General features: G+C 36.4%; 1 protein-coding gene across 1 annotated transcript; it reads left to right on the forward strand.

Annotated features, from left to right (window-relative positions):
- The first annotated feature begins 536 nt into the window (after window positions 1-536).
- Window positions 537-5,222, forward strand: LOC113358044 (importin subunit alpha-like). The gene is made up of 10 exons (XM_026601547.1): window positions 537-1,455; window positions 2,371-2,467; window positions 2,560-2,651; window positions 2,750-2,881; window positions 2,970-3,155; window positions 3,256-3,410; window positions 3,591-3,669; window positions 3,920-4,048; window positions 4,323-4,450; window positions 4,717-5,222. The coding sequence occupies exons 1-10, from the start codon at window positions 1,189-1,191 to the stop codon at window positions 5,111-5,113; spliced, it is 1,662 nt and encodes a 553-aa protein (XP_026457332.1). The 5' UTR covers window positions 537-1,188; the 3' UTR covers window positions 5,114-5,222.
- The last annotated feature ends 7,030 nt before the right edge of the window (window positions 5,223-12,252 follow it).

Here is a 12,252-nt window from a genome sequence, read left to right on the forward strand (position 1 = left end):
ACAATCTCTGGCGTCACTAGCAAGAACGCCCACTGCAAATTCAGTTTTTTTACTAATATTTTTCTCACTTTATCCTATTTTATCTCACTTTTATCTTATTTTATCTCACTCCATCATATTTTATCTCACCAAAATATTATATTTTATATTTCAACTTTATTCTATAAAGTATTTTATATTAAAAAGAAATACTAGTAGGACCCTAGAAAACCAAATCTGTTCATTTTGCCCTGCTTTACCATAATGGAGAAACCCGTTTGACCATCCACGTGGCTGAACAAAATTTTGAATTTGAACATTACGATAGGAACTGATCTTAGTCTTAGTTTTTTTCCCTTTTTTTCTTGTAGCAAAAAAAAAAAAAAAAAAAAAAAAAAAAAAAAAAAAAAAAAAAAAAAAACTCGAATATGTAAATATGCATAGTACAACTATAAGGGACTGCTAGTCGGTCCACTATAAGAAAATAAGATATAAAATGTAAGGAAAATGCCCAGACCCAGTTCTGTCTGTTTGCTTTTTCGTTCCCAAAATAGTACTACTACTTATACACGAAACCGTTTCTCACCTCAACTTCAAATATCACTACTGCCAGTACTCTCTATTTCTTCCACGATTTATAAAAGGGGATATCAGTCCTATTAAGTGTTGTATCATTTCATCGATCCAAAGATCAGTATCGGTGAGATCTGTTTGTCCTATATGAAATGGTATCAATATTTAGTAGAACTGGTATCCCCTTTATAAATCATGCTTTCTTCTTCGCTCCCAAAATCAAAAGTCGAATTCAGAGATAAAAACAGTGAGCGGAAATGTCATTGAGACCACCGACTACGCTGTTAGGAGTCGGAAAGGAGGGAGATGATGATGAGGAAGAAAAGGACTCGAATATGTAAATATGCGTAGTACAAGGGACTGCTAGTCGACTATAAGAAATACAAGGGACTGCTAGTCGACTATAAGAAAATAAGATATAAAAAGTAAGGACATGATTTTGAACTAATAAAATGCCCAGACCCAGTTTTGTCTGTTTGCTTTTTCGTTCCCAAATTAGTACTACCTATACACGAAACCGTTTCCCACCGCCACTACTACAAATATTAGATTTCAGTACCACTAGTATTCTCTCTTTCTTCTTCACTCTGTAAATCAAAACTCGAGTTCAGAGATAGAGAGAAACAGTGAGCGAAAATGCCATTGAGACCACCAACTACGCCGTTAGGAGTCGGAAGGAGGGAGATGATGATGAGGAAGAACTCGTACAAAAGTGGAATGGATATTGATGGCGGAAGAAGAAGAAGAGAAGAGAATTTGGTTGAGATCCGGAAGAACAAAAGAGAAGATAATCTTAACAAGAAACGAAGACAACAACAACCTTCTCTTCTTACCGCTTCTGGTTTTGATGGTAATCAACAACGATATGAAGAACAATTTGCTGGTTTCTCTGAATCTGACCAGGTAAAATTTGTTTAATCACGATGTTCTTCTATTCGGAGTTTGATCCTAGAATTTCAATCTGATGATTGCTATTTTACATTTTCTCTGTTTTTTTTTTGTTGTTGCTGGTTTGGATCTCATTATACTTTCGAATCGAAGAATCTTCGATTCTGAAAGAACAAACTGTAGGTTTTTTATGAGATTTCTGGATTGTTTCGAGGAAATAGAGCTTCACATGAAATAACTTGGAGTATGGTGATTTTTGAATTAAATTATGTGCATGGATCTGTCTATTTTTGTTCCTTTTGTATTTGTTTTGAGGAAGAAATGAAAGAATTAGGAGATTAATTAGGTTATATATATATGTGAATGTGGTATTAGTACTGATTAAATTTGATTCTGTGGATTACGTTGAGTAATTGGGTACGTATTAGGTATGAGGAAGTATTTACAAGTTTACATGTGGTTATAAGATTTCTTATTTGCAAAATCCCTGGACTAAAATGTGAAATGGTTTTCCTAATTAGATTTTTGACATTACATAACTTCATTACTCATTAAGATATTTTGAGTTCATGCTGTTGAATTGTGCTCAAGGAATGAGTAGAATAGCACAGGGTCCATTGGCCTTACTGTAGTCATCTAACGGGTTTAGTGTCTTAGTATTTGTAGATTTTTTGTTGTCCCATGACGCTGTCCATGAAGCATAGTTCGTCTTGGATATTTGAAATCTTGTTGTGCTAGTGGATTGAAACTCCTAGTACTGATTGTATATGCAAACAGCCATGTCAGATTGTATAATTAGTAGATGTTAACCGTCTTTTAACAAATTTGGGGTGTTTTGAGAGTACATGATTTGTTGCTGCACTCTGATTGAGGTAGGTGAAGTCATGATGTTTGCAGTTTGCTAATTGGTTGTCTTGTTTTCGTTGACAGCTGAATATTATTCGGGCAATGGTAGGAGAATTATGGTCTGTTTATCCAGAATCACAGTTGGAGTCGACTACTAAATTCAGGAAGCTTTTATCTCTTGGTATGCAACTCTAAGACTATAATTCTATATAAGTGTCTATTAAACTTCTTTTATTTCTTTACTCACTCAATTGTGATCACATATCTATGCAGCGCGTGACCCACCGATTGATAAGGTAATTAAAGCTGGTGTTGTCCGACGATTCGTAGGATTTCTTGCAAGGAATGATCTTCCTCAACTCCAGGTATGAACTGCTTCATGGCTTTCCTCTTTAACTAGCTTAATTTGAGCTGCAAATTTGTTGTTTAACCCAATTAAAGCTTATTTATTTGTTGTGAGCAGTTTGAGGCAGCATGGGCTTTGACGAATATCGCGGCAGGCACATCAGAGCATACACAAGTTGTGATTCAACATAGTGCTGTTCCAAAGCTTGTGCAACTTCTTAGCTCTGGAAATGCTGATGTTCGTGAACAGGTCTACATCAATGTCCAATCTTTGTCCTATAAACTTACTTCTTAGTCAGTGGATGTAACTTTTGTTTTGTTTCGTTTCTAATCAACAGGCTCTGTGGGCTTTGGGTAACGTCGCTGGTGACTCGCCAGGCTGTAGAGATTATGTTCTTTCTCAGGGTGCACTGGTGCCACTGCTGTCTCAGTTTAGTAAGCACTCAAAAGAATCTATGTTGAGGACTGCTACGTGGACTTTATCCAACTTATGTCGTGGCGAGACAGCAGTATCATTTGAGCAGGTGAAGGGGAGTTGTTGAGTTTTTTTCTTGTCTTAACTTAGTCTCAGGTTTGTTAATTATTACTTGTATCCTTAGTAGTTGTTTGTTCCACATTTGTCAGGTCAAGCTTGCTTTGCCAGTTCTTCAGCACCTTATACACTCAAGTGATGAAGAAATTCTTACAGATGCTTGCTGGGCGCTGTCGCATATCTCTAAGGACAGAATCGAGGCTCTGATTGAGGCTGGAGTCTGTTCACGACTTGTGAATCTTTTGCTGTAAGTTATTATTGGAAACACATACTACTTTTGTTAAACATGAATCTGTGAGTTAGTCATTGAAGTGGTTGTTGTACAAAGCTAGTTCTGTTCTACTTCCTTTTTGGGTTTTGTTTTGGTCTTTTTAAGATATAGCTTTGAGATATCTTGGCTGTTACTGACACAATTTACTTCTCTCAGTCATCCATCTCCTTCAGTTTGTACACCATCTCTTCGAACCATTGGAAACATTGTTACAGGGAATGATGAACAGACTCAGGTAATTATCGAAGGGTTGTAGTGCTACAACTTGATCTGGGAGTCTTGAGTCCAGTTGATGAGTTTGATACTGTAAATTTAATTTTAATTTGATGGTAGAAGGCCGTTCAAAATGTGTTTGCCAGTTCGAAGCTTGTCAATGTGTCTCTGACTTGGTGTGCATTTCGTGGCATGTTCTCTTAGCATCTCTTTCTTACTTTATTTGTTTGTTTGCTTGAAGTGTTTGGCCTGATCTCTGTTAATGTTTTCAGGTGTTGATTGACTACCAAGTGCTTTCTTGTTTCCATCAATTTCTGACTCAAAATTACAGTAAGAACATTAAGAGAGAAACCTGTTGGGCCATCTCAAATATCACTGCCGGAAATGTTGATCAGATACAGGTAAAGTCACTGTGTTACTCCTGTATCTGGTTTAACCCGTTTGCCATTTTCAAGATATATCCGTTATGCATATATGAATGCCAAAGGCTTTTATGGTTACTTGTTAATTTATGCTTCTACATATAACACAAATTTGTTTTGTGAAAATGTTCTGTAATTAGCATGTTAAATTCGGGATCAAATATTCATGTGTATATAATAAGTCGGCTACTCTATATGGGTGGGATATAATCTAGAATCATGGAACTTAAATTGACATATGTATATGGAACAGGCTGTTATTGAAGCTAATATCGTTGGACCTGTATTGCATCTTCTCCGGCATGCAGAGTTTGAGATCAAGAAGGAAGCTGCATGGGCTATTGCCAATGCTTTGTACGGAGCAGTTAATGAGCAGATCAGGTATAAACTTCTTTTCCTCATTCTTACATATACGCAAGTGAGATACACATTAGACTATACCTCCATCCAGTGGAAATAGGAACAGCAAAAGTGATCATAGAGTGTTCTTAGATGTAATATGTCCATCAAGATGAATTAGTAGAATCCCGTAACAATTGACAAACCGAGGGATTAGCTAAACATTTTTGTAACATTATCTTAATTGACCTCCATTTAGACTGTTCTTTACTATGGTGATCAACTAACACGTTTAGCCTACCCCTCAGATATCTGGTAGAGCAAGGATGCATAAGCCCACTCTGCAATCTTTTGACATGCCCGGACCCTAAGATTGTGATGATATGCCTAGAAGGCCTTGAGAACATCCTGAAGGTTGGTGAATCTGATAAAGAGTCGGGAAAGACTAATGGAGACAATATCTATGCAGAGATGATTGATGAATGTGAAGGTTTGGATAAGATCGAAGCTCTACAAAGCCATGACAACAATGATATCTACGAAAAATCTGTCTATATCCTAGAGACATACTGGGGTTCGGTTTCGGAGGAGGAAGATGAGGAAGATTATGTTCAAGACAGATTTGATTTTGGGACATTCCCCGAACCTCTTCCACACAGCATCGATTCTCCACCTGGCTTCTTTATTAGGAAACATGCAGTCTAGTAAGCGTATCGTATTTTTGTAATTTTCGTACAGTTTTTCCTCGGTAACATATTTGGCCGACTGTGGTTCGCTTATCTTACAGCTATATCTGTGCTAATTTTTCGATTCACATTTACACCATGTTTGTTTACTCCTGACTCATCTGAGTCGTCCGGATCTGAATCATCTGGATCTGAGTGAAATCACCTGACTCATCTGGATCTGAGTCGATGTTTGTTTTGAGTCAGATCTGACTCATCTGACTCGGAAATAAGTGAGTCAGTGGTTTGGTCTCATGAGTCAGGGGTATTTTGTTACCTGACTCAAATGAGTCCGAGTCAGGGGTTATGTCTGAATCAGAGGTCGAGTCAGATCTGACTCAAAATGGAAAACAAACGGTCTGACTGCTGACTCGGTCCGAGTCAGGGGTCGACTCAGATTCAGACGCCGAGTCAGCTGCAAACAAACAAGGTCTTAGTTATACTTACAACTTTTAGGTGGAAAATATGTCCAATTTGATTGGATCACACACAGTTTAAGGGTTTCGTTTGGGCATCTCGTACATCTTACTGTTACATTCAGGTTGATGACTGTGGAAAAATACGGTTTAGTCCAAAAACACGTTAAAAAGTGTAGTTTAGTCCAAACCGAGTCAACTAGGTACAGATTAGTCCAAAAATAGTTTAAAATACAAAAATACACAAACCTCATGATTTACAATTTAGTCCAAATATTTATAGTTTAGTCCAAAATGACTAATGATGATATCAGCAACTTTAAACGTTAATTTCTACGACCGTATACGATGCAAGGTTGATCGTATACGATGTACACTGGCTATGCTTTATTGGGAACAATGTAAATTTGCTAAACGGATTGTAGAGGGCTTCACATTCACATACAATTCTGTAATGGGAACAATGTTTAAATTCACATTCACATTCATATTCAAATTCTCACGACGGTTTTTGCTACTATGAATTCAACGATATGATCTTATCACATCAGGTGATATCTTTATTTATCTGCAACCAAATCCAGATATGTATACATTTATTTACTGACACACATAGTATGTCATGGCCAATAGTGAAGGGTATACTCCCTCCGTCACACAACAGGTGACTCAGTTTTAGTTTGCACAATTCTTTAGGGAAGGGATTAGCATCTTTAAGTATTTTTTATAATTATCTTTATGAATAATTATTAATAAAATTTAGAAATGAGTTGTCTCTCAAACTATATTATGAATTTTCGTAAACCTTATACCATTGAAAGACATTTCAAAACGTTTACGTAACGAATATAAACATGACTATCACATTACTTTTTTATATTAATAATAATCAATTAAAATGGTAGTTTTAGAAATATCAATTATTTAATGATATAGGTCAATTATTAGAGAAACAAAATTTTAAAATGATAAGGTCATCTTTTTAGGGATGAACGAGCACTACAGTAAAATAATCGTACGAATTTGGAGAAGGCAAAGAACTAGTGATAAAATTATCAGCACGAACCAAAGGCTTACTCCATAACTGAAAGAAACTTTTTCTTGGACTGGGTCTACTGGCTCTTTCTAAGCCCTTCCCAATAGCTTGGGAAGAGACTAGGCCCAGCGGTGACTCCAAATTTCAGCGTAGGACGGGCAACGGTAAGCCGTTCTAGAGAAAAATAACGGTTAATCATCAACCGTTTTATGATAGCCGGATTTCCACTAGCCGTAACGCATAACGAATATTCGTTCTGCTTATCTTGACCAGTCAACCATGATTGAATCAGACAACAATTGTCCGTCCCATAATTTATTCTCAATACAGACAGAGAACTCGAGAGGGGTTCATTCTAAACTTCCATTTTCATGGTTTCTGGAAGAAAAACAAAACTTTATCATAAAACTAAGCTCTTCCCATTGATTCATCTCGGTTCTTCGATTGCGTTTGTTCTTGAACCTTTCAATTGCTAGTTCCAACTAGTTTAAAGGAGTTTTATCAAGTCAATAATCAAAGGTAATGCATTATAAACTTAAACCCTAAATTTGAAATTGTTGTTCAATTACTATGATTTTTGTCAAGTTTTGTGATGAACAACTTAAATTGAATGTATTGTTGTTAGTTAATGCTTTGTATTTATTTGATTAGTGGAGCATTGTTAATTTTAGGGATTTATCAATGAACATGGTTAATTTTCTAGTGACAATGATATAGATAACCCTAGTGATGTTGGATGTTTAATTTTCTTGATAATTCATAATTGTCGATTTTATTGAATGCTTTATTTCTTTGTTGATGATGGTTTTGTGTATGAAACTTACAACGTACTTAAAAGATTGAAATTTCTTTGTATATGTTAAAATGTTAGTGTACATATATTGTTATTTTTTGTTTCATTAGGTTTCCCGATTCCAAAATTAGTGGAGATGGGCGTATATCCGGCCAAGATGCACCGAAAATGAAAACGAGGACTGGTTAGGGAAGAATAAATGATTAATACAAAAAAATTTCTCAAAATCATCCTTCTACACATCGAGTATCAAAAAATTGTGGGTTTTCTTTGATATTTTCATTCAGGTTTGAGATTTCAGATGTGCAACTGACAAATGCTCTTGTAGCTAGATGGTGGCATACAACTAAGACTTTTCATTTCCTTGGATTTGAAACTGAAAAATCGGGGGTCTAACAACCACACCCAATATTTCGTTTAGGAAATCTGTATGGACTAACTCCAATATATTTCCAAGAGAATCAACTAGACAGTCAGACTCAATCAAGGAAAATACATCCAAGAGTTATATCTCAATTTCTCAAATCAATCTGCAATCGAACATATAAAAATATGTGAGCCGGATTAATATGAGAAATAACTTGGATGATACCAAAGACCAATATCCAAGTGTCAATCAATTTATATCAACAACCAAAGGTTGGATTATCTAATTGATTGAACTACGCACAACCTGTGATATTTCAATTATATAAAAATATAATGCGGAAAAGAAATAACACAGACACCAGAAATTTTGTTAACGAGGAAACCGCAAATGTAGAAAAACCCCAGGACCTAGTCCGGATTTGAACACCACACTGTATTAAGCCACTACAGACTCTATCCTACTACAAGTTAACTTCGGACTGGAATGTAGTTGAGCCCTAACCAATCTCACACTGATTAAGGTACATTCGCGTTCCTTACGCCTCTTGAACCACACTGGATTCTGCGCACTTGATTCCCTCGGCTGATTTCACACTTGATTCCCTCAGCTGATAGGAATCGTCTGAGGTGCTCACGCGTGTTCCCTTGTCCATCATATACTTGAATTTTGGCGATGTGTAGTCCTTCGAGGGAATATGGACAATTCATGAAATCATAATTGTCTTGTTTCACCGCGCGGTAGTTCATCTCTAAGTACTTCGCTATTCCTTCCTGTGACATTGTTGTGGGTGTATTTTCCTTGCTCTCATCGTTCTTTGCTGCTTCTTTTATAGCGCCTTGCTCCGCTACTGCTACCTGTTCCATCAATTTTGCTAACTCTTGTTTTCTTCAAATGTGGGCTTCTAACTCTTTATGCATCTCTCCTAAAGTTAGCGGTGATGGACATGTGCCATTAGCTGCCCGTTGTTTGCCTTTTTCCTGCGCAACTCTCTTTTCCGCTTGGGGTTTTTGTGTTATCGGGTTCGTGACTGTGCCTCGTATCAATGCTTCTTTGTTACTCTCTTCGTGTCCGTCTTCTATTGTTACCTCATCAAGGTTGACTGCCCAATCGGTTAGCTGACTTCTTGACGCGCCTGTGCTGGTGCTTGCTGGGTGTGTCATGGTGGACGAGAGACGAGCATCCGGGTGTGGTCGCCAAATGTTGATAGGTAAATATGATATAGGTCCTTCACGTCCTAGTCACAATAATGACAATACCTTTTCTTATAATAGTACGAGAGAAAACCTCCTTTCAATTGTATTATGTTCTTCCTTTAATATGCTTTTCCCAAAATCCATCTTCTCATGACATTATGCCACATGTCATAGGTACCTTCTTATTTACCATCATTACCGTTCCTCCTAATATAACCTTCCACTTCTCTATTAATTTCTTCCTTATCCTCCCTAATCCATGGACATACTTTTTTGGGCTTGGGTTGTAGTCCTCATGCTAACTAGTGGACTTACCTTTTCTCTAAGGACTCCTAGTCCTATCAAGGGGTAACTGTTTTTATGAACGATTTTTTGGGACCAGCCTTTTTTGGGGACCATTGTTTTATAAGGCCACCTACCCTATAATGGTAAGGGGTGTCCTAAATTAGTGAATTTACTAATTTGTCCCTTATTCTAATTAACATTAACATTAATTAACATTAATCTTAATTAACACTAACCCTACCTTAATAATCTTCAAACCTAATCTAAAAGGAAAAAAAAATGATGTCGCAACTTCGTTCTCCTCTTCTTCTTCTTCTTCTTCTTCTTCTTCTTCTTCTTCTTCTTCTTCTTCTTCTCTTCTTCTTCATTTCAAACTCATCTTTATCGATTAATCGTCGATTCATAAAATTTTCATCGTCGATTAATCAATCAAGTATATAAATGGTTATTCGAAAGCAAACCAAAAGACTCCCAGGAACAGGTCCACCATTAGGACATCTAGATAATCAAGCAAATGAAATTGAGGAATAACTTGAACCGGAAGGTGAACACTTAATTCGGCATAACAGTCGCAAGAAGAACCCTGAGTCTGCCATAGGACCGATTTGCAGGTATTTCCCGACAAACCCATTACTTTTAATTTGATTTTCATCGGTTCAATTGAATAAAAATCATCAAAATAGGGTTCATATGGAAGTTACATTGCTGAGTTCGGTTAGAACACGTTTTATTTTTACCCTATTTTCTTAACCGAACTTCCTGATATGAAGAACACGAAGAACGGTTTGCTTTTATAGGATTTAAAACTAGGTTACCGAACTGTGAGTTCGGTTGTGTCACAAAAATTGTTGTTACTTCCATGTAACCGAACTTTAGCCATATTACCAAACAAAAAAAAAATCCATCTAAACGAACACTTTTATTTTTCCCAATATGTTGAGTACCCATATAACCGAACTCTTACCACAAGGTTCGGTTGTTTCCAATAAATTTGAAAAACTGTAGGGGACCGAACTCTACCCATACTACAAAAGAAAATTTTTTGTTCCATGTAACCGAACTTTACTATTTTTCCCAGTATGTTGAGTACCCATATAACCGAACTCTTCCCACAAGGTTCGGTTGTTTCGCATAAATTTGAAAAACTGTAGTGTAACCGAACTCTACCCGTAATACAAAAGAATTTTTTTTTCCATATAACCGAACTTTACTATTTTTCGCACTATGTTGAGTTCTTTTATAACCGAACTCTGCCCAATATGTTCGGTTTGTTCGCAAAAAACCTTAACAAACCGAACTCTTTGCTAATTACATATATACGTGGAGTTCGGTTTGTTCGCAAAAAAGCTTGACTAACCTAACTCTACCCTGGAATACAATTTTTTTTGCATCTGATTCGGTCAATCATTTATCGGTAAAGCTAATACCTTTTGTTTTGTTGATTAGTGGCAGAGGCAAAAAATCAAACCAATCTTTACTGGAAGATCTGAGAACTCCAACGCCTAGAGGCAAAGTACATTGTGGTGCCAGTAAGCTTTGAACCAAAAATGCTAAGTATGGAGGTGGGTCATTCCCGGGTGTTGTCATCCAAGATGGTAGAGATAATGTTGACAACGTAATCCAACAAGTTAATGAAGAGATCGTGGAAGAGATTGGCAGTCAAGAACATCATCAAGGTGGAGAAGGTGAACGAGCTGAAGAAGTCAGAAATAAGGGTGACAATGATGACGGTGAAAAAGATGAGGAAGATGGAGATAAGGATGATGATGAATCAGAGGAGGACTTGGATGAAGAGGAAGACGAAGAAGAAGAGGAAAAAGTAGAAATAGTGGGAAAGAAACCTAGAAAGACGCCTAAAAAGCCTTTTGCTAGATATTCATACATTCCTGATGACAATTTGTGTTTGCCGCCAAGGAAGCCAACTTATGGTACTCCAAGAGATGGAGGGGAGGTATTGATGGGCTACAAAAACTCATGGGCTGCCAAGATCTTTGCGACAAAGGTATGGTTCAATATTAACCATCAAAATTTCTTAGTCATTTTATTATATTTTGACATATATTGTTCTTTTCTATATATATTAGTATATAAGATATGATGTTACTTTTGTAGGATCATAATAATGTTGTTAGTGTTTTGAAACGTCAAAAGACCAAGATATGGAGTATAGATAATGAGTGTGATGAGGTCCGCTTGGCGGTATTTGATTGTGTACTATGGAACGGGATACCACATGCACACCAAAAATTTGATGCTGTCACTGTTACTGCATTTGCCGAGAGGGCTTATCCATAGACGGATACCTTTCATCTACCTTTTGGTGAGATGGCAATAACTCCGGATGATTGTTTTAGAATCACATTGATAGTTGTCATATGCGTCAAAAATAAATTACACTTTCTCACTACTCAAAATATATAATATAGCAAGGGTAAGAAAGGATCATTCCGACAGAGAGGTCTAGGTTGTCGTTGTTTCGATTTCTTATATAAACAAAGGGGGGATTTTTCTGATTTTTATAAAATAAACTAAAATAAAATTAAACAAAGAAATAAACAAGCAAATCAAGATATAAAGATATTGGTTAAGGATTTCATTTTCAGTCACAAACATGTTCTTGTTTTAATAACTAGAATTGATATTTAATCTTTCATTATCAAAGGCCCTAGGATACCTTGATCGCAAGTTTATCCCGTAAATCTCCTCTTATCATCAACAAACACATTAAAAAATGTGAATATGAATTTTATCTAAGAGAACAACCTAACGTGTAAAAGCACTAATCAAGTTTAATTCCCTAGATGCATTAAGTTATATGAAATCAGGCCAATCAAAGCAATCGAACGTGTAAAAGCACTAATCCGATTTAACAAAGGTTATGATTCACTTGTGACTACTAGAATGTATCACTACAAGCAATATCCACAATTATGCTACTTGCAATCAAAAATTTATCACTTTTGCGTATAATAAACTCTAATCTAGCAATAAAGATGAAAGCAAACTCAATCGATTCGCGATTCAAC

Source organism: Papaver somniferum, chromosome 3 (assembly GCF_003573695.1).
Source record: "Papaver somniferum cultivar HN1 chromosome 3, ASM357369v1, whole genome shotgun sequence".
NCBI lineage: Eukaryota > Viridiplantae > Streptophyta > Magnoliopsida > Ranunculales > Papaveraceae > Papaver > Papaver somniferum.